This window comes from Boleophthalmus pectinirostris, unplaced genomic scaffold (assembly GCF_026225935.1).
Source record: "Boleophthalmus pectinirostris isolate CB_2022bp ecotype Guang Dong unplaced genomic scaffold, ASM2622593v1 HiC_scaffold_7, whole genome shotgun sequence".
In the NCBI taxonomy this organism is placed as follows: domain Eukaryota; kingdom Metazoa; phylum Chordata; class Actinopteri; order Gobiiformes; family Gobiidae; genus Boleophthalmus; species Boleophthalmus pectinirostris.
Genome location: NW_026571473.1, coordinates 7,978,470 through 8,002,251, shown reverse-complemented (window position 1 = coordinate 8,002,251; position 23,782 = coordinate 7,978,470). Strand labels below are relative to the sequence as shown.

Genomic DNA, 23,782 nt, shown 5'->3' with positions numbered 1-23,782 from the left:
CTTCGCTTATAAAAGATATATATACATATATATATACAAAAACAAAATACATAGTCATGTTATCCCACACCATCATCCTGTGTACTCCTACAGTCCCTTTTATCAGTTTGTTACATTCATGATTTTGTAATATTTTACTGGGTAGTTCAATTATCACAATGTTCAACTTTATAGCTTCTTTTTTCTCTGAATGTGTAAACTAATGAATGCAACTTGTACAGGTACGAGATGCTGCAGGACAATGTTGACGGCTACCGCAAAGAGATCGCTGCCCTCAGAGAAAAAGAACAGAAGATGCACACTGCAATTCAGAAGCACGAGCAGACCATCCACACGGTCAATGAGGATCTGAAAGCTGCCAAGGAAAAACTGGCCATGTCCGAAGTATGTTATATTTACCAATTGTCTCCTTACATTAAAAAATTTAAATGTGCATTCTGTAACTTTTGTGGTGAAGGGTCTTCTACCTGCTCCTTTCCATGGAGATGCTGCATAGCCTGGAATGTTCCAAAGTGTGGCATTGAGCAGTTGTATCAAGCAGTTTTTCAATTACAGTTGTTCTATTTTAAAAATACATTGAGAGACATGCATTCTTACTAGTTTGTGTGAGCTTGCATTTCCACACATCTGAGCTATAATTTGGTCTGGTGGCATCACAGACTTGTCTCAGTGGGGATCAAGTGAATGCCATACTGTGGATTATTCTGCGCTGAGAAAAAAACAAACAAAAACACTCCAATAAAAGTTACAGTACACAAAGATTTTTAGAACTGATTTTGTGACTCCTGTTTTTCTCAGGGGCAGGTCGAAAGTCTTCGTAAAGAGAGAGACATGCTTAAACTGGTGGAGTCTCGTCTCACTCATGAAAAAGAGGCCATTTTGAGTCAAAAGCAGAGCCAGAATCTACTACTCACAAATCTACAGAGCATACAGGTAAACTATACACTGTTGAATTACCTGATTATAGTTTTGTCCATGTATTTGAGCTAAATTACCCCAGTACAGATATATTGTATAAGCAGTTATGTACTGTCTGCATCTAAAAGCATTTTGATGTCAGACTCCAAGAAAGTGTGTAATTAGCATGCTAGTTGGTAGTGTTACCGTGATGAATCATTAGGATGCTCTAAATGCATAAGGTAAGTGAGAAATTACTTTGGACCACTGCAAACCTTTTAAAATCTACTAGTTGTCTTTCATTTTTAAAAGAGAGTAAAAATCAGGTAGCGTGCCTTTAATTGATTTACTAGTACCATATTTTTCACTATCATTGTTCTATGGAAATCAAAAGTTCTGAAAATCTATTTGGAATACTTTTTTGTTAATATCAAAAGTTTAAAATTTTTGTATCTTCATAAACCTCATAATATGTTATTTTCAGGCCACTCTTGAGCGCTCAGAGACAGACACTCAGCAGCGTCTCAACAGTCAGCTGGAGAAACAGGAGCGCGAGATCTCACAGCTGCAGAAAAGACTTGAGAATGAAGTGGAACAGCGCCACCTGCTGACCAGAAACCAGGAGGTAGGTCAAAAACCACTTGCACTTCCAATTCAGTCTTGAATGTCATTACTTACTAGTTTTTCTCCAGTTGCACAGTGTTGTAATTACCTCCGCCAAGGAGGTTATGTTTTTGCCGGTGTTTGTTTGTTTGTTTGTTTGTCTGTTAGCAACTTAACTCAAAAAGTTATGGACCAATTTTGATGAAATTTTCAGGATTTGTTGGAAATGTGAAAAGGAAGAACTGATTTCATTTTGGGGGTGATCTGGAAGAAATCCTGGATTCTGGATCACTTTGAAATTTTAGTTAACATTGTGGTAAATGGGGCCAAAAATTTTGTTTCTCAATATCTCGGTTAATTATTGACCAAACCCCATGAAATTTGACTCAGGGATGGACAATGGGATCCTCTTTCATATTCCAAAGGCTGATCCGGATCTGATCCAGAAGACTGATTTTATCGCAATTTATATAAAAAATGGGGGTAGTCCTTGGCGGAGGTCTGCGCTCTCTGAGTGCTTTTCTAGTTTATTACTTTTACACCTTTTTTGTATCTTAACCTAAATATATTCTTGTAGTGAAAGGCTTAGATTTAAGTACTTTTAATTGTTGCCTATATATTTTTGAGATGGCTTATTCTTTTTCTTCTGCTGTCCTTGTACTGATTAAATTTCCCCATGATAAGACACATAAAGGTTGTCTTATTTTATTTTCAAACCATATCATAGCCTAGAGAAATGTTTGGAGTTTATTGCGTTATGTATATTAGTTATTATTAACGGGTTTTTGTTATAAAATCTGGCAACCCAAGTGTCCACCATTGCACTGAATAGAATCCTGTTTTAATTATAATTTCTCTAAATCATGTTTTTTTGTTGTTTTTCTCAGTGATAACATTTACAAACTAATTGTATTTTAACAGATTGAATTGGTTGAGACAAAGAGACAGTTGGAGTTGCAGGTGGCTCTTCATCAGAAAACCAAAGATCAGCTAAGTGCAGCCGAGGTGGAACTGAGCTCTCTGAGGATCCAGTCTGGAGGAGACTCCCGTCGCAGCCTGGGCTCTCCACCCACACCAATACGCAGTGAGTAAAGGGTTCACTTTTTAGTATGTTTAAAACTCACTGATGAATGAGAGATATTAGGAAGATTTTATAAAAAAAAGAAAATAGCAATACATTTGGACTACTGCAAATGATAAATAAAACTAGTGCAGTAGTGCAGTTAAAAAAATAAAAATAAAAAAATTGTATCCTATAAGTTATATATGTAGTAAATTATATAAATTTTACATTATTGAGGTGGATTTATTTTGCCCACAAACTGTGAATGAAGTTGAACCCAATAAAATGTTGGTTAGCTTTTATTAGTGTCTGGTATTTGAATGACGCTTGTTCTTTTCTTTCTCCAAAACAATGATGCCATGTTTTCCCCTCATCTCAGGGCAGGGTGAATCTGGCTCAAATCTTGCTTCATTAATCTCTTTTTTTCCCTCATATACACACACACAATTTCCTCTTTGGTCTCTTTTATTTACATTTACATAAATTAAAACAAGGCAGAAAAAAAAATCCTCCTCTACTGCTACAAAATGGACCATGTAGACTGGAACTAAACCTGGACTAGACCAGGACTAAACAAGTACTATAATGGAACCAAACCAAGTCTACATGAGGACCAAACAGAGTTCAAACCATGACCTTGCTTGAAATGGAATTTAGAAAAAACCTGTCTTAAAGGCCCCCCGAGTTGATAATTGACCATTTCAATTGATTGGATCTCGATTTTATTTCAGCTTTGATTCATTACACAGCTCTCTTATTCATCTTATTCCCATATTTCCTTCTGTCCATAGGTTTATCTGTGTTGGACCAGAACCAGAACGAGGAGGACTTGCTGGGCCGGCTTCGTTTGGCTGAGACCAGAGCAAATGAACTTTCTGAGAATCTAAAGACAGTCACTGCCTCCATGGAAATGTACAGGACCATGGCCCAGAGTCTGGAGGAGTCCATAGGCCTAGAGAAGGAGGTAGGGACAAAACTACACCTATGAAGACAAGCATTTCTGCCAGATGGGAATAAAAACATCTGTAATTGAATAAAAACAAGATCAATATATTTAATGCCATACTCTGAAACATTCCAGGCAAAGCAGATCCCATCACCAGAAAAGTAGCATAATTAACCTTTTTAACTAACAAATTATTATTAGTACATGTTCTGTTACATAGTACATATTATTATAATATGTAAATAACTGCTTTATCTAGTGCTTTCTTGATTATATTGCTGGTTACACTGCATTTTGTTGCGTGTACCTTTTACATTTAATCAAATCTAAATATGGGACTTGACAGGTGACGGAGCAGGCCCGATCTTCCATTGAAACTCGTATGAAGGAGGCTCAAGAGCAGTACCACAAACTGGAGGAGAAACTGTCTGAAGTTCAGAGAGAGAAAGAGAGTCTGGAAGAGCAGAAGAGTGCTGCAGTGGGGGCTCTAGAAGAGCAGGTGTGTATACTGCAAAAAGTACTTGATCTGTACTTGTTCAAACATACACCGTATCAAGACTGAAACGAACTGGGACCATTTTACCTTCAAATTAGCCAGAACTGAGTTTTTTGAACATGTTTGTGATTGCAGATCACTGCTCTTAAGAGAGATCTGAGCAATGCACAGGCTGAGCACCAGGAGGCACTTCAGAAAGTGGCTCTTCTGGAAGCCCAGCAGCAACAGGCTCTAGAAGACAGCCGCGAACAGGTAAGACATTATATGGTAAATGATTAATGTTAAACCAATGGAGATTTTACGATGCCTAATGCTAATGCTTGTTTGTGATCTCCTTCTGAAGGTGAGACTGACAGCAGAGGCACAGGACAAATACGAGCGTGAGATGATGCTCCATGCTGCAGATGTGGAGGCTCTCCAGACGGCGAAGACCCAGGCTCTTCAGGCCGTGGAACTCAGACATCAGCTTGAGGAGAAGTTCCAGAGGGTCAGTGCAGAGCTCCTGGAGGCTCGAGTGTCCTGGGAGGAACAGGAGAAGATACTCAAGGTTTGTGACGAGGATTTAGAACAGATGATGCATTTTCTGTGTTTCCCTGTAATAGAAGACTTGCTGTAATGATGAATCAACTAATTGCGACTTGTTGACCATAAATATAATATTTAACAACTGAATTTAACAGTGCATTGAATTAAATGCCACTGGCCAATAAAAAAGAAGCCTACCTATTAAGAATTTACGATTAAAAGACTTGAATGTATTTTTACTCACTTTTTGTCATTATGCAAAAAGGTGAAAATTATATGTAAATTAAAATATGTCGTTTTGTAACTGTATTAAATAGTATAAGAAAAAATTATGTAAAAAACATAAAAAATATGCAAAATTAAGGTTCTCCAATCATGAATATGTAATGTTCAATTTAATAAATTATGAATACATTTATTATTAACTTATAAATTATAATTTTTTTATTCCACAGGAGGAGATGTCCAAAGTGGAAAGTCGTGGAGAGGAGCTTCAGAAACAGAACACACTTTTACATAAACAGATCGAAACGATGAGCAAGAAAATGGCAGAAAATCTGCAGAAGGCCTCTGGAGACAGTTCACTCAACATCCCTCTCACTGAAGAGGGCAAGTCTCAAGAGCAGGTTCTTGAGATCCTCAGGTAAAACTGTAGATATGAACTAACATACACTGATTCATGAACACCATGCATTGTTACTCATATATTTTCTTAACTGTAGGTTTGTGCGTCGTGAAAAAGAAGTGGCAGAGTCTCGTTTTGAGGTGGCCCAAGGAGAGAGTCTGCGTTACCGTCTGAGAGTGGAGCATCTGGACAGAGAACTAAAGGAGGTGCAGGACGGTCTGAGCGCAGCCAGGGAGAGAATGCAGGTTTGTTTTATTATAATCTATTATCATTCAGAATTGGGGATAACACAAGGTCTTGTCCCACAAGATAGAGACTAATGTGTTTTTTTTTCTAATGCTGGAACTTCATGGTAGCCATAAAGAGAGTGCAAATATTTATAGATCTATTTATAGACCTTGCTAGATTAAAATAAAAATGTTTTCATATTTAATTATTTTCCTTTGCCATCCATCTGCTTCCTGTATAGGTTATGTTACATTTGACAGCTTATAATAATTTACCATGAAACCAAAAGCTTTACTGAAAATAAACAGAAAAAAATTATGATAATAATAAATAGAATAATTATGAATGAAATGTATGTTTTTTTGTTTGTTGTTTATTTAAGTATGGCTTGTCTTTATTCTAAATATATTGTAAATGGTTTTAATGTCAAGAACAGTAAGCAAAGAAGTTTAATTTAACTTTCAGGTGACAGCGAAGACTTTGGCTCAACACGATGAACTGATGAAGAAGACTGAAACAATGAGCATCCTGATGGAAACCAACAAGATGCTGAGAGAAGAAAAGGACAAGATGGAGCAAACCCTGCAGCAAACCCAGGCCAAGGTAAAGTAAAAGAACAAACCATATATTATTATGTTACTTAATGGCAAAGCATCTTTATTCAAATCCATTTGTTTATTTTGTCTTGTTTTAGGTGCAAAGCTTGGAGTCAGACATCATGCCTCTGAAGACGGCCAACTCTGAGCTGAGTGAGAAAAGTGGGATGCTTCAGGCAGAGAAGAAAATCCTGGAGGAAGAAATAAAACGATGGAAAACTCGAACTCAGGTTTGTAACAACCAGAATTTTAAACTCCAAGACATGTTTAATGATCTTTTATCTATGTTTTCAAATGTTTTCCCTCATTGTTGTCTCCGAAGTTATATTTTGATTCATGCATGTCTAAGTTATCCTGCACGTCACAATATGAAACAAAAGTTCCATTCCATTCCATTTTCTTCTGCTTATCCGGAGCCGGGTCGCGGAGGCAGCAGTGTAAGCAGGGACTCCCAGACTTCCCTTTCCACGCACACTTCTTCCAGTTCTTCTGGTTGAACCCCGAGGCGTTCCCAGGCCAGCCGAGAAACATAGTCCCTTCAGCGTGTCCTGGGTCTTCCCCGGGGCCTCCTCCCGGTGGGACATGCCCAGAACACCTCCCGAGGGAAGCGTCCAGGAGGCATCCGGAACAGATGCCCAAGCCACCTCAACTGGCTCCTCTCAACGTGAAGGAGCAGCGGCTCTACTCCGAGCTCCTCCCGTGTGACTGAGCTCCTCACCCTATCTCTAAGGGAGCGCCCAGCCACCCTGCGGAGGAAACTCATTTCGGCCGCTTGTATCCGCGATCTCATCCTTTCGGTCATTACCCAGAGCTCATGACCATAGGTGAAGGTGGGAACGAAGACTGACCGGTAAATCGAGAGCTTTGCCTTTCGGCTCAGCTCCCTCTTCACCACAACGGTCCGATACAGCGACCGCATCACTGCCAAAGCTGCACCGATCCGCCTGTCAATCTCACGCTCCATCCTCCCCTCACTTGTGAACAAGACCCCGAGATACTTGAACTCCTCCACTTGAGGCAGGGACTCTCCACCCACCTGGAGAGGGCAAGCCACCTTTTTCCGGTCGAGAACCATGGCCTCGGATTTGGAGGAGCTGAGCTGTAGGGATGAAACAAAAGTGAAATCCTTAATTATTCAGTTGACAATAGAACTGTAAGATCTAAAAGAATTAACAGTAAGGTTGTCTATTGATACCTTGATACTAAAAAATACTAATACTAGTATTTAAACTAGAGACTGAGTTGTAATATTGTATTTATATTGTATAAAATGCATAAATATGAAAAAAAAATACTGTTTTCTAAATTATTATAGAATAGTCTTGGTCTATATCAGAACTAGTATTAACCCACCAGGTAATTTGAAAGAAGAAAATAAGAATCGTAACAACACTAATATTACTGTTTAAAGGATTCTTGATTCACTTTCATGGACATTGCTTTTACTATAACCTGCTTCTTTTTTTATTGCAGCATTTGGTGACCCAGCAGAGAGACTCAGACCCAGAAGAGTACAAACGTTTGACCAGTGAAAGAGAATCCCACCTCAAACGCATCCAGCAGCTGACAGAAGAGGGCGCTAAGTCAGTCTTTTTACCAACATTATATTACACAATTCTTTGGTGTGATTTATTAATTGTCTGACTGTTATTTTATTTTCAAAGGGCCAATAATATGAACACAGCGCTGAAGAATCAGATGCAGTCTTGCCGTGAAGCTTTGGCGAAAATGACTGAGGAGAGAAATAATTTGAAGGCGGACTTAGAGGCGAAAATTCAGAATATACAGGACAAAATAAAGACCATCACGCAGGTCAAGAAGATCGGACGGCGCTACAAACTCAATATGATGAGCTCAAGGTGCAGCATGACAAGGTAATACGCTGTCAATATATACATTTACTTTAGGGCTGTGCTCAAAATATCAGTACGGCAAATTTGGTAATATATCGTGATAGACTTTATGATCTTACTGTAACTGAATGCTTTTAAACAACATAAATTCATTATAAATTGCAGAGTTATTCACATATTAACCTGGTAACTACTTCTGTAAGGCTCTGGTTTGCTGAGGAGACGATTTTGTTTTAATGTTAAAGGTGCACTGCGTAAATTTCTAGAGGATTGTCCACCACCTGCTTATCTCCATGGAAATAATATTGCTTTGTCTAGAATGTTCCACAGTACGCACTTAGACCTATCTATCTTAATGGAGACTAGCAAGTTACATGGCTAGATCTGTGGAGAGGGACACAGCTCACAGTAAGGATGTATTTTTTACAAGGTATAGCTGAGGGAAAAAGTCTATAGCATCTTGCTAGACAGAATATTCCAGACAAGGCACAAACATCTAAATGGAGACAAGCAAGTGGTGGATGCTCCAAAAGAAAAGTTCTGCAGTGCATCTTTCATATTTGTCTTTGCTACATCAATTTACCTTTTTGCTGTATTTTGGTCATTATCACATGCACACATGTGAACTATATCACATCAGAATTTTTTATATGGTCTTTCAATAATCTGATAATTCACATGGAGATGTTTCTGTATTCAGTTTTGTCCAAAGTATGTGTTGAATAGTCTTCATAATGCTGTGTTTTGTTTTAGCTGGTAGCAGAGACAGCAGCAGGACCATCCCAGGATGAAGAGACGCGTCAGGCCTCTGCTCAGGAGATACAGGCCCTCAAAGACTCTCTGAACCAGGCAGAAGCAAAGGTGAAAGAGCTGGAGGCTCAAGTGGAGAAAACCACCAAGGTAAAGAGCTATCATTTTGTGCTTTCGAAATTAAAGGTAACGCTGCACGCAGCTGAGATCAGGAGATCATTCTGCCCTCTGATTGGGTACACCATTTGAAAACCAAAAGAAAACCTATTCTATTGATTGTATATGTAATTGGACGTACTTAACCTGCTAGCTGCTGCGTTCCAAAGGGAAGTGAGAATGGGGGCACTTCCCACTCCATCACCTTTCTGTAACTTCCACAATTAGCCTTGCCATTTTGGTCTTAAAATGTTTGTATCAACCTGCTCTAAATGATCTTGGTATTTTTATTTTGCTATTTTGATTGGTTTTGACTGCTAGCCTCGTGAGCTTCATTTGACTGGAGCCGTACACTGGGTGACTTCACTCTCCCTTAGTTCACTTCTTTATGCAGACTATGATCTGTACCAGATTTAGTCACACATAATATGACACAAATCTACATTTAACTGTAAAACTTTTTATCAGTCACCAATGTGGATGAAAGAGCCTTGTTCTTCTCTGTATCTATCATTTTTTGCTAAGAGCTGATTGGCTCTTATTAAGGCTAATGTGTATTGTTCCTTTCCAGTCCCTTTCTGTGCTAAGTTTTAATGATATGTTGATTTTTCTTGTCCAGGTTGTGACAGAGAGAGACTCAGAGCTGCGCAGCTGTCAGGAGCAGACGAGCAGACTGCAGACGGAGCTGAACAGACTGAGACAGGACTCAGACACTCAGAAACAACAGACCACTGACAAAGAGGAGAAGATGAAGAAGGCTCTGTTCTTTGCCAAGCAGAAGATCAGCCAGCTCATGGGTACAACTAGAACTATATATAATATTTAAGGTTACCCAACATAAAAAAATTTTCTCTTTTCTTTTATTTCTATTTGTGGATATTATAGTTGTGATGAGGAGTGTAAAATAAGTCTTTAGGTATCTGTTGATTATTGCATATGCAATTTATCATTTACTGTATGATAATGCAATTTATTATTTATGGAAACATCCAAAATAAAACTTATCATCATAAAAATGTATTAAAATGAGAATGTATATGTATTCAGCCTGTAGTACTGTTAGAAATGCAGTGAAATTTTAAACTGGATAAGAATAGAAACATAATCTATTTAAAATACCTCTTTGCTATATTAGTTTGCCCTTTTTGAAAAAAGTTGAATATGCAACTATTTAGAAAAATCGGATAACTGTAGTAATTGGAGGATGATCAGATCTTTTATGGGCATGTGAATGTAGCCAGTGTTATACCAGTCTAACCAATTTCTTTGTTTTCTCTGTTTTCAGGAAACAAGGAGCAGATGCAGAAGGAGAATGAGGAGCTGAAGCAGCAGCGTGAGGAGCTGGAGGTGCGAGTGAGTGCTCTGAAGTCTCAGTATGAAGGACGTCTGAGCCGACAGGAGCGAGAGCTCAGGGACCTGCGCGGGCATCAGGACGGCAGGGACCAGAGGGACGAACCTGCCGAGGCAGGACCCAGCAAGGTACAGGATGGGGGGTTTGGTACAGTGTGCTTAGACACTAGGGGCTGCTAGATTATTGCAAACATATATATTCTGATTGATTGCAAACATATATATTCGAACTTGAAACTTCAGCACAATTTCAACTCATAGCAATAACTAATGTAATCTTCTGTTTTAGACCCAGGAGCAGCAGAGGAGCACTGAACAGAGACAGATCAGCCTCAAGACCACTCCAGCTGCAGATAGGGGCAGGTATGTGTGTCAGATTCACTTCAAAAGCATGTTTAAGTTTTCAGAACTCGTGTGTTGAATTTCAACAAAGCTATGATTCAAAACTTTTCATACTCTGTTCCACCTGTTCAATATTTGGGTTTCCAGTAACCACCAGATATGTAAATTTGGTTATTATTTGTCTACTCGGTCTATCTTCTGCTGAACATACATACCTTGAATAATGTACATAAACACAATTGCACATGTATTAAAAATAAGATATTGGCTGCTTACAAGTTAGTGATTTTGTTCCCAGCGCGTCCACCTCTGAGCCTCCCACTGCGAACATCAAACCGACTCCTGTGGCTTCAGCGAGTAAACAGACAGCCATTCCTGGAAACAAGGCCACACCCAGAGCCAGTATCAGACCCATGATCACACCCGCCCCCGTGCCCACGCCCACACCCACCGCTACTGTCATGCCCACTACACAGGTGGAGACTCAAGAAGGTAAGATGAGTGGATAGCCTTGTAAGTAGCACTTATGATTAGGGATTTAATGATAGCCAAATCTCTCAGTACAATATTTATTGTGATATATAAAAAAATTGTAAATATACAACTTCTTCCTTTTTAAAATGCCTTGATAAGACTGACATAATCAAACATATTAAGATTTCAGAATCAAAGTGTTAAATAAGTTATTTTTCAAGTAGTCTGCACTGAAACTGAGCAAAGGATCATGGAGACTTACTTATTATTGTGAGATTTTTGAAGAAACAGTATCACTATAGTTGGGTTATTGTAACATCCCTAGTTGTCATGAAACAAACATTTTGATTTTTGAAATTTGATTCTATTGATTCCTTTCCGATATTAAGTTTGTCAAAATCCCCTTTCAGAAGAAGATAATATTTGAATTTGAATTGCTTTATTGCTATAACAACAAAGGACAACTCTCATGCCAAATCCTTCAAAGGACTATTTATATTAATTTAACAAGAGAGAGAAAAATATAGTATGCCAATACTGGGGAAGTAATAATATCCAAATCTCTCAGTATGATATTATCACAATATGCATCTCACGGTGATATTTTGTCAAATATAATTCGAGATGGGACACTTTTTTGTTTTTAAAATATTAAATAAAAATTACTGTCAGAATCCTAAGAATTTGAGTAAAAAACTTTTTTCTTCATGTTGTCTGTGTTGAAATGAATCATGGGACACATAGTTCCCTGCATTGCTGTTCCCACTAAAGAACAATGCATTTAAGCAAAGGAACTTACAATTCAATATATTGTGACAGCTCTCGATATTATTGTGAGACTTCTGACAATATGATATCACGATATTTCAGTTATTGTTACATCCCTGCCTATATTTTTTTCCCCAAATATGCCATTTTAATTGATTACAGATTTATCTACCATCCCATTTTACTGCAAATTGGGTAAGAGAGCAGTGTAGTTAAGTCAGTCAAGTGTTTAAATGACACTTTATGACAATTTTTAGGCAGCTGGTTGACCCAAACAAATTAACACACTCTGCTGGAGATTTAAGGCAGATAGCGGATACGCAAAAAAATGCAAACATTGGTCTATCTCTACTCATTACAACTCACTGACTTTAAAATAAACATTTGCTTTTCTCCCTATAGCAGTGCAGTCTACAGAAACCCCTCCAGTCGAACATGTGACAGTGTACGGCAGCGCCAGCGGGTCTGTGCGCTCTGCTAGCCCTAATGTCCAGACCACTCTTGCTAGCCCTATGCTAACAGTGCAGCAGGTCCAGACTCAGGCCACTGCATTCGTCCAGCCAACGCAACAGCAGAGCGTGACCCATTCTGAGCCGGCCAATCAGGATCCTCCTCCTCTGGTGTTTGAAACGCCCAGCCAGCAGGTGGAATGGCCCTCGACATCCTCCACCTCCTCTGTGTTTGGGACAGGTGAGAAAATGTTCATTCAGATACTTCAACAATTCATCAGGTTATTAAAGATGCACTGTGTAACTTTTTTGGTCATTCTCTTACCAAAAGTTGTAATCCCCTCCCACTGTCCATGTCTTGGAATCTTTTTAAAGGGCCCATATTGCACTATTTTCTGATCTGTTATGTTGTTTCCTCGTCACAAACAGACATGGAGCTATGTTTTGCCTCATTCACACATAAAACAAAAAATGACATAATGAAAATCTGCTCCATACTAACTTGAAATACCAAGATACATTTACATCATGCAGAATAAAGCATCAGATAAGAACACTTTGAAAACCCAATCATATGACCTGATTTTGGATCTGTGTTTACTACTAACACCAGAAAAACATACTCTGTCTTCTTTGAATTTACTGATCTTTCAAAATCATAAACCTTTGCTTTTTGTTTGCCAGTCTCTGCTACCCCGGGCACCTCTGCCATGTCCAAACGGCCCAGGGAGGAAGAGGAGAGCTCCACTGTGGTGACCGAGGCAGAGGTCCCGTCTGAAGACACCTCCAGAGCTCCCATCTCCAAGAAGCTGAGAATCATCCAGAGAGTGGGACCAGAGGTAAGACTGTTTAAATCTGTGTGACATACAGGAAAAAATTTGCTCATGGTTTAACAGTGGGGTTACAACGTTAACATACCTAACCTGCCATGTTCCAAATAGGAAGGAGTACAACTCTATTGACTCTGGCTTCTATTCTCTTTGCACTGAGAATCTGTAACTGCTGTAGTGAGCCTTGTCATTTTGGTCTGAAAATGTTGATATTATCTATGATCCTGGTGTTTTTATTTCACTGTTTTGTCTGGAAATTAATTCCTATTCCTATTATTGAACTCGGCTTCAAATTCGCTCCTATAACTGCTAGACTTGTTTTAATCCCAATAATTACTCGCATAAAATTTTGTGGATTGTATTTCATTTAAATAATGTTAAGTTCCAAAAATTTGATGATAATCAGATTTTCTTGTGCATGTGAGCAATACCACTGTGTGGGCAAGAGTGGTGATGGTGGTGGTGGTCACAGGTGTCGGTGGTGCAGATTGGCAGCCTTCCTTCTATCAGTCTACCCTGGGGCACCTGTTGCTGCAGTAGTAGCTCACCGTTATCAAGTAACACTGATTGTCTGGAACCATATAACACTATATAAAAATATTGTTTTCATTCAGGAGGAGATGTTGACTGAAGACAGTGCTGAGGCTGAAGGAGTTGTGCCAACAGACAGTCAGGACCTCACAGAAGCCTCTCAGGTTAGGCTAAGATTTATTCTCTTAATTCTTCTAAGTAAAATAAATAAATGGTTAAATAAAAGTTTTGTATTTGTGTTTAGGATGAAGACTTCCAGACTCTGGAGGAGGAAGAGGAGAGCACAGTGCCTCAGTCTGTGATGGAGCCAGAGGGACCACAGGGGGAAACCTCTGAGCAGCAGAAAGAAGTGATTGTTATTTTAACTGATTCTGAGAGCGAGGAAGGACAAGAGGAAGAGGAGGAAGAGGAGGAGGATGAACAGGTACTTTTGTTTGTTGGAATTACTATTCTTAAGATATAATACTTGTACATAATACTTACAAGGTACAGTATACATTTTTTACGCTCTTAAAAACCTGGAAAACTGAACAAATTCCAGACATCTCATTACTTTGCTGAAATGAGTTTGTAAGTACATGTCTCACTTATAAGGGCAAAGCGGAGTCGAGTGTCACATCAGTTCTAGCAAGATTTTTTTGTGTGAAATGCATTATAATGTGGCCTTTGTAGGAGTATGATGAAGAGGAAGAAGAGGAGGAGGAAGAGGAGGATGAGGAGGGAGATGAGGATGAAGATGATGAAGACAGTAATGAGGGCGGTGGAGACGCAGAGGCCTATGAGGAAGAGGAGGAGGAGGAGCCAGAGGTGAGTTAACTGTAACACGATGAAATTTCATTTATAATGCACACAGATAGATTTCAGTCACTTCATATAAGAAAATATAGCCACATGAGTTTTCAGACCATCTAAAACATAACAAAAAATACAAAATGGATTGAACTACACATTTTATGAAGCCTGTGATGCATACGAGCATCTGTACTCCAATTCTAGTGTTTGTTTTTCCACATAAATAGTGAGTGTGACTAAAGGAAAAACTACAATTGGCTAATGCTGGCTTATGACTTCATTGTAATTTGAGTGAGACTGGTTTAACAGCATAAATCAGCTTATATGTTGTAGTTCCAACCAAATTTTTTTTTTCAAGTTCAAATTGCCTGTAGTTGAATATAACTTGAGTAACAGAGCTTCAGACAGAGCAGCGCCTCCAGTTAGCTTCACCCCCCAGACATGTTGCATGATATTATACAAAAAGTGCCAGTAGGTCCCTCTCGAGATTTGTATTGTATTTGTAAAGGGTCCAAACTAGACTAGATTATAAGGTGTAAGTTTTTTTTAGATGATAACTGTTCTTAAACATCTTTTATTAACCATAGTTTTGTTAGTTTTTTTTTTGAAGTTCACCCTTCACAATAATTAGTGTATCGACTTATTGTTCAAAATATGAAAGCTTGAACAATGTTTTTAGGTTTCAGTGTTTATCGTGTGTACATTTTATTTTATTTTTTGCTATATGATAAAATTTAAGCTGTAAAAGGTTGAATTAATAACTTATATGTAAGTGAAGTTCTAAAGAGTTTCATTCTACTATTTATTTTTTTACAGCTCGTGTTTTTTTTTGTTTTGTTTTTTTTTACAATATTGTAGATTTTGAATAGTTCTTGTGGTTTAAATCTGCTCTTGGGGTTTAGTGTCAGTACCATAAATTTGTCTTTTATTGTCTATGTTTACTTCAGTAATATATCGCAATCATGATTTAGAAGGAAAGTTTAGGGGTTGCAGTAACATGACATGTTCCTGACCGAAAAAGGTTGGGCTCTGACTGTGAATTTAACTAATTTCTAGTCTAAACCTAAACAAGTTTGCTGCCATAGCACATCTGTCACATCTCAGACCAGTGTAACTCTGCCTCTGTGTTAATATTGACTTTAGTTGTTTATTTTCCACCTCCAGTCTCTGTGGTCCGTGTTTTTGGGGTGAGTCAGTGTCTGTAAATGAAACAGCTAATGACCTTTTTCACTTTTAATCTTGTGTGAGGGATTTTGAGGTGAGGGACTGACAGCCAGTACTACTCTACAAAATATTTACCATTTAATGTAGTGTGTGTTATGTGTAGTTAAAGGGCCCATATTACACAATTTTGTAATCTATGTTTTAATGTTGTTTCCTCATCAAAGACACTCCTAGAGTTGTTTTGTTTCATTCACACATGTTTAACACACAATTCAAGCATATTTAGGTTGTGTTATTTTCTCAAGCAGAAAATGCTGAAGTTTTTCCACCTTGTGATGTCATGTGGTGATACAGGAAGTGTTTTTAAACTCCTTGCACCTTCACTAGAATCATTTGGATAATTTCAGTTGTAGAATTGCCAATCTCTACTGAACTAAAGCTAAACTCAACTAAAAGCTAACTTAAGAACTACAGCTCCATGACATCACAAGGTGGAACAGAGCGTTTTGAGTCTGAGATGTAGACAAACTAATAAAAAATGGTGTGAATGAAACAAAACACAACTCAGATATGTTTTGGATAAAGAAACAACATTATAACATGGCTTACAGCTCACACTCACTTAAAGAATCAATTTTGCACAATATAGGGCCTTTTAATTTATTTTTATCATCTCTTCTTTCTGTTATTTTAATAATTCAATAAGAATCTCAAATTTCCAGGACAACAATTACAATATTCATAATCCCTATAGATATTCCCGGTCACAGACTCAACGATGCCGGGTAAAGTGGAATTTTATAAGTGGGATTTCTTTTCCCTCAAACTGACTTTAAAAACTTCCTGGAAGCCATCGTTTTCCCACACATTTAAGTGGCACGTATGGAAACACTGGAATACATGGGCTCTGTTTTAAAGGGCATATTTGTTCCACTTAACTGAATCCAGATGGAGACGGTGACTTGCAAAATGTGTGGGAATAAACTGTTTATACATTCTAAAACACCACGAAATATGACTTTTTATTTTTCTTGGTAATGCATTTCACTCACCATGACACTTTGAATATGTGTGTGTAATCAAGCAGTCATTACGAAATATTTTTATCATTGATAGAGCCAGATCCTTTGTTGTCTAGGATTTCTGTGTTTAAACCATCACTGCATAAGATTGCTGGTAGCAGATACTAATATTTAGCCTGATTCAGCCGGTTTCACTTCATGGAAACTGTCTGACCTTGCAGCGTTAAGATTTGTTCGCTCAACGGTAGGCATGTACTTTTTTAATTTAACCACTCGCTGCTATTTTATCGTGACATATAATGCGCCGCTAACGGGGGTAACTGTTATATTAAACTTTTCCCAAATTTCGTCTGAAGAAGGCCAATAATGTTTTTCCCCTTGATAAAAGTCACTAAACATTCTCTTTGTTTCGTCTTTAAATCCTCGATCTCGGGAATCGTTGCCAACACAGAATGTACGGCTCTTCGCTGATTGGCTGGTGCCCGGACTCGCACTTCAGAGGTTCTTGCAAAACCATCTAGTGTATTCCGATTCCTGGCCTAGTCGCTCGAGAGAAATGAAATTGAGCGGAGGCACTAGGTGGTAACTAATGTTGTCATGGCACAAAAATTTCAGTACTAAGGATTAGACTCTATACTGATTCAGATACCACAGTGATGATAAAAACACTCTTTATTCAGACAGTGTGTTTTCAACATTAAATCATAGGTCATGATCTTATATCTTTGTGATCCCTCAGTGGTACAGTATTTTCCATAGTGGTCCCGGGGCATATACTAGTCTATGTGCGCTTATACTTGTTCTGATACAGCTCAAGATCATTCCATTCTGAAGATATTCAGGAAAGATTCATTTCTGTCCTGTGAATGTGACTTTTTTTTAGCATTCTTACCTGCTCAAATGAGTATCTAGTTTCAATACTAGTTTTAGTATCGATTAGTATCTAATTTGATCCCTGCTTGGGAATGTACAACAGTATTATATTCTAACATTGAAGTCTAGAATTATTTAATCTTAAAATTGTGCAACTTTTGTGGTGAAGGATCCATCAAAAGCTTTTCTACATGGTGATGTCCTAAACCTTTCTATCTTCATGGAGACCAAACCAGACCAAGTTTAACGTCAGATCTATATAGAGGAAACCCCGCTCACAGTCACAATTTCTGTTGTTCTAGGTATTTTTGAGCTATAAAACCACGTGTATTTCAATAAATGTAAGATTGAACTTTTTAATGTCATACTGTGGAACATTTCAGGCAGAGCAGTGACCCTCCACCAGAAAAGTTACACAGTACACCTTTTAAATATTACTCATGATCAGTTTTAAATGAGTGTTCTGTTCTTGTTTTCTCAGAGCGCTGATGTAACAGACCCAGGCACAGAGACAGAGGAGAGCGTAGGGGCGTCGGACTCCACCCAGAGACCAGCCGATTCCCAGACACCGAGCTGTAAGATCCAGGAAACCCCATGTGACCCCCACCTCACATGTGACCTCCACCTCACACATGCTCACTGTCCCAACACCCAGGAGATAACAGACACTTCATCACTGGAGCTAGGGCTGGATGATTTGGAAAAAAATGTATCATAGACGGGTTTTTCTGACGAGTCTCGAGTAGATTTGAGGTTTATTTAAAGGTGCCATCAGCTGCTTGTTTCTATGGATATGTCATTGCTCTGTCTTGAATATTCCACAGTAAACAGCTGTACTTTACATTTATTCAATTATAGGTGATTTTATAGCTCAAAAATACCTAGAAAAAGAGGCATTCTGGCTGAGCGGGATCGCCCCTCCACAGATCTGACCTGTAACTTACTCTGGTTTGGTCTCTGTGAAAATGGAAAAGTTTAATACCATACTGTGAAACACTCCAGACAAAGAAAGAACATCTCCATGGAGAAAAGCATTTGCAGGACCCTCCATCAGAAAAGTTACACAATGCACCTTTAAGACAAGTCACGTTTATTTGTAGAACACAATTCGTACACAAAGTAATTCAAAGTGCTTTAGAGAATAAGAAAGATATTCAAAATCACTTTATCAACAAATTAAAACATAATCATGATAGAATTAACATTAAAAGAGCAGAAAGCGAAATAAAAGCCTGGATTTTAATACTGTCAAAGTAGAGCCCTGTCTCACATGTAATAAAACAAATCGGTTCAAAGTTCAATTCCTAAAAGACTGAAATCTGAACTGACAAACTAATATAAAAATTACATTTCAGAGCATGTTTGTACAGATCTAAACTACAGGGTTAGCCAGGGTTTTGTGCAGAATAAGACTGGAGATTTTGTTGTTTGTAGATGAAATAATGGTACTTAATCTCAGTCTTTCATTCTCATTCTGCCGTCTAGACCCTGCTGCTGCTGATCTGTAAGTGTCATCGGCCAATTAGACAGAATATTATAGCCAAAAACACACAAACTGCTTAATTTATCTAACTGACTTCATCGGTTTATGTTTTCGCGAGAAATGACTCAGGCGATTACGCTGCGAGGCCAGTGAAATGTCAGGTGTTGATGACTGTCTGGAAGGAGAGGAAAACGGTACTGATGCTTTGTAGTGACATCACATCAGGATGGGGGGGGTTCTGCATATAGGCCTATGTAAAAAATGTTCAGCAGCTACCATGGTGACACAGTGCACACATTAGCAAACAGTCTGATAAGTTTTTAGTCTGAAAACTCCAGAAAAAAGTACAAAATTGATTTAAATGACACATTTTCAGAAGCCTGTGATCAATCTATGGAAGAATGTTCAGCAGTTACCATAGTGACACACACTGCGCACATTTACAAACACAGGCTGATAAGCTTTTAGTCTGAAAATTCAAGAAGAAAAAATACAAAATGCATTTAAACAACACATTTTCAGAAGCATGTGAACGATACGAGCGTTCTTGGTCCTTTTAAGGAGTTTGACTTTCAACAAAAAGGTGAGAGTGACTATCAGCTCACCTGTTGTATTTCCAGCTAAAGCACTTCTTTATGGTCACATTTACATTAAAACAAAACTCAGATTAAACTCTAACTTGAGTAACAGAGCTTCAGACAGAAAGGTACCTTCTTTGCAGTGGTCCAAAGTTATTCCTCACTTAGCTTAAGCAAACTGGGTACCCTAATTATTCACCGTAATGAGTAGAGCTGGGTATCCAGGGCTTGAAATTAAGCATTTACAAGTACTTGCCCGGGCAAGTGGCTATAATTTTTTACTTGCCCGACACCCAGATCTACTTGCCCAGAAAAACAAAACAGTGCTCAGTTCATTATATATTTTTAAATATATGCACAGGCTAGTGTCATAGTACTCTAGACCGTTTTTTACGGTCTTGGTCTCGTCTCTTTTTAAAACATCCTACATGTCCACCTGCCTCACGTCAGCGCACTGCTCCTTACCTTTTCACCTCTCGCTCCTCCCTGCATATAACGCAAACGGGCTTCCTCCTCAATGTCCACAGATTAGAAGAGTAATACAAAATGCGAAGCAAAAACTAATCCAAATTTATGTTACATTGTTGGCACAAAGCAGGACTACTGCTACATGTGGTTGAAGTTTGCCTAATAAAAGTGCTCAAAATGCATCTGTGTTTGTAATAACATGCGTTTGATTAATGTGCAGAGGCTTGAATCCCACTGCAAAACCAGTAAGAGAATGTAACTCCAGTTAGAAACTTGACAAAACAGGTTTAAAAATCCTACCAGCTTTATTCACTTTGAAGCAGTTTTGTGTAAAATGCCAATGGAAGTTCTCTTAAAGAAGGCGTTCTCAAACTGTGGATGAGAGTCCAAAAAAGTGCAGTACAGTTTGCTTGGATTAATTTAAGCTTAAATTCACATTTATCAGATAAAATGAAGATGGATTTCAAACAAATATTGATATATATGTGCTAAAATAACTGTAAAATACAAATAAATGTCAAAAATTACACAGATGGTCTTGATTTGGTTTTGATGGGCCATGGTCTCAGTCTTGTCTCTGTCTTGACCCTCAGAGGTTTTGGTCTAGTCCTGATCTCGGGACCCTGAGGTCCCGGACAGATTTTGGCAAATGAAAAAGTGTGTCCAAATTTGTATGTATATGAGATGAAAACGACTATCGTTGGTCTTCTCATTAAATAGTTTTCTCTTGTATCCATTCAGAGATCTAAGAGTTGAAACACAACGTGCCTCAGGTTGTCAGACCCAGGGCAACCTGAGGCATAAAAATATAAAGTGTAAGTATACACTTTGCGCACTTATGAAGAAAACTACTACATATCTCTGTCCTCTGCAGGATACAGTGGAGTTAGTTTGGAGTTTAAATTTAGGTCCTTGTTCGCGGCGCGCTTCTCATCGATGCGTAATGCGTGATACACGCCCCGCTCACAGAGCGCAAGGGACGCTTGGAGACACCTCGGTACCGCCCGAGTGAATGTTATTCTCTAAAGCGCGGGCTATAATAATAACCTATGTATTTTTAACTAGTTACTGAGATTACCGAGTAGGCCTAATAAATATATCGACAATTTTTGGAGTTGGGTTTAGCCCTGAGTTCGCTCTTTGTTCCGATGCGTAATGAAGCTTCCTGGAGATGTGATGGTAGAGTGAGAGACAGAAAAAAAGGGGTGGAGTGGCGCGGTCCGCACTATGGGACATTTTTGATTGACTGGGCAAAGATTGCGGAGCAGGAGGCAGGGTAATACTACGTCTGTTTTATTTAGGCTGCCTTACAGTCAGTGGGAAAGACAAAACATGGTGATGCGCACAGCAGCGCGCATGAAGTGAGCATCGCGGCCGTTTTTCGCGGCAGTCAACAACGTTGGACTTTTCTGTTCCTTTCACGAAAAAAAAAAAAAAAAAAAAGCGTTATGAGCAGACAACCCGTCGCTTCGTTTTTCAAACCAAATTAATAGTTATTATTATTGGGGGACTAGATTTGTGTGGCTTTATTTTCACTTGCCCGCTCGGGCAAATCGGCAGACGAGAGTACTTGCCCGGACAAAACTTTTAGTTGCCCGGGGCCAGCGGACAACAGTCGAGCCCAGCTATCGTTCAGAAGTTGCCAATACAATTACGTATCTTGATACATAAGCCACAATACAATGCATATCTCAATACAGTGCACTTTTGATTCAATACAGTACGATATATTTCAAATTGATTTGACACAATTCAATAAAAAATAACTGCTAAATCATGGCTGTGACACTAACAGTCTTTGTTAAACCACTTCTTGTGCAAAGTTCATATGAAATGCACCTATTTTAATCCTCAAAACAGTGAAAATGTCAAATGTGTCGCATGAACGAGTTTTGCCTTCTCTAAACAAGCAACAAAACTATAACAAAAACTAACTGAAACAAAATAATTTAGTAAAATATACCAAAAAATACTCTTGGTGAGATATCGATACAGTAGCCCACGATATCGATACTGTATCATCACATCAAACAATACGATATATCAATATTTCAATATTTTTGCAAACTCCTAGTTATGAGTTTATAAGCACTTTACACAACACAACAAATTTTACTTAAGTAAATGGAAAAAATCAGATACAGGCCTTTAAAGGTACACCACACAACTTTTCTGGTGGAGGTTCTGCTACCTACTTGTCTCCATGGAGATGTTATTGCTTTCCCTGGAATGTTCCATGATATGACATTATCATTATCGGTGTTTCTATTGCTCAAAAATACCACAATTCCTTCTGTGAATAGAGGCGACTTTCCACATGTTTGTCTCAATCATGATAAATAGGTTTGATCTATACTGTGAAACATTGTAGTAAAAGCAGTGACATTTCCATGGAGACAAGCAGGTGGCAGACTTTCCAGTAGAAATGTTACACAGTGCACTTTTAAATATAATGTTTACATGCCTGGTTTTACATGAAGTAGCTCCAGATTCCCAGCGAGTAAACTGTAAAATCCAGGAAACCCTTCTAACCCTCACCTCACACGTGTCTGTCCCGACTCCCATTAGATACGAGACACATCATCACTGGAGAGAGTGTAATGTGTTGATGTCTGTCTGAGTAGGAAAGGACAGGAAAATACAGAATTATGGACAAACAATGGGGCCTTTATACTGCTCCCTTCATTCTACAGAGACATACAGTATAGAGCTGGACAGTATGTTATGTAAACATGGTACATAGGCTAGAGCAGCGCTTTTTAAACTGTGGTACGCGGACACTTCTGTACTTGTGTTTTTTTGTTTATTTTATTCATAAAGTGTAAAAAGACAAAAACCGTGTAAACATACAAGAAATGGATGAAAAGTAGAAGAAAAAAAGATTAGTCTGGAAGAAAAGTTATCTGACCCCTTTTCCAGTACAGTACATTAACACTGATAGTTACTTTAAAACATTTCAAATTAATATATTTTATTTCAATCACAAATATTAATATCAAACAGACATCTTCACTTTTCTGCACAAACACTTCAAATATTTGTTAAATTAAGAGTCTGTTTAAAGAGCCCTTGTTATGTTATTTTCTGATCTATGTTATAATGTTTTCTCATTTTAAAACAAACCTGGAGTTGAAGCCTGCATTTTTTTAGGCTGAGTTGTTCTCTCAAACTAAAAACGTTCTGTTCCACATTGTGATGTCATGTGGTGACACAGGAAGGGAGCACTCTATTGTGTTTTTAAACTCCGTACAGCTTCACTAGAATCATTTGAATGATTTCAGACCTGGAACTGCCAAGCTCCACTGAACTAAAGGTTTTTAACTTAAACTGTGACTACGTGACATCACAAGGTGGAACAGATCATTTTGAGCTTTGAATGATGAATAATGAATGAAACAAAACACAATTTCAGATTATAACATGTCTTAAAGCTCAATTTGCGTAATATAAGACCCTTAAAATATGATAATCTTCCAGTAATCTCATGTACTTCTTGTTATTTCAGATGAGGGCAGTGCAGCCGAGGCCTTCTCCACGGAACAACCGATCACAGGCTCCGGTACTCGTATGCCTCAGTCGCCACGGAGATCGATGCACCAACCGCAACGTCTGAACGTCCACCAGAGCTCAGAGCTGGGTCCCCTCACTCAGGTCCAGGTGAGAGAGGAGGACTATCAACCAATTATTCAACCAGTTATAACCTGAAATTTAGACGGAGAAATGGCTCATCATGGGTATCTGTTTAGAACTTTTATTTTGATATTTGTGTGGAGCTAGGCTTGGTTGAACTCTTACCCCAAGTTTCATTGTCAACTTTGTGACATTATTATAATTCCCTTCTTTTTTTTTTTACAGCGGATTCCTGGACGCCGGCAATTGGCTCAGCTTGGTCATAGTGTTCCAGGCAGTACTGTAAGTAA

The 23,782-nt window shown here is 38.5% G+C and overlaps 1 protein-coding gene across 1 annotated transcript in view; it reads left to right on the top strand.

Annotated features, from left to right (window-relative positions):
* Nucleotides 1-23,782, top strand: part of tprb (translocated promoter region b, nuclear basket protein) — a 39,181-nt gene that overhangs the window by 8,177 nt on the left and 7,222 nt on the right. Inside the window, 28 exon segments of the mRNA XM_055164640.1 lie at nt 222-384; nt 799-933; nt 1,382-1,522; nt 2,422-2,584; nt 3,355-3,527; nt 3,856-4,008; nt 4,141-4,257; nt 4,349-4,552; nt 4,986-5,173; nt 5,253-5,400; nt 5,849-5,986; nt 6,078-6,209; nt 7,453-7,562; nt 7,644-7,816; nt 7,819-7,853; nt 8,586-8,732; nt 9,358-9,535; nt 10,024-10,217; nt 10,378-10,451; nt 10,729-10,922; nt 12,075-12,362; nt 12,806-12,960; nt 13,566-13,646; nt 13,727-13,906; nt 14,155-14,289; nt 17,815-17,908; nt 23,368-23,519; nt 23,718-23,774. Coding sequence (XP_055020615.1) covers nt 222-384; nt 799-933; nt 1,382-1,522; nt 2,422-2,584; nt 3,355-3,527; nt 3,856-4,008; nt 4,141-4,257; nt 4,349-4,552; nt 4,986-5,173; nt 5,253-5,400; nt 5,849-5,986; nt 6,078-6,209; nt 7,453-7,562; nt 7,644-7,816; nt 7,819-7,853; nt 8,586-8,732; nt 9,358-9,535; nt 10,024-10,217; nt 10,378-10,451; nt 10,729-10,922; nt 12,075-12,362; nt 12,806-12,960; nt 13,566-13,646; nt 13,727-13,906; nt 14,155-14,289; nt 17,815-17,908; nt 23,368-23,519; nt 23,718-23,774 — 4,102 coding nt within the window.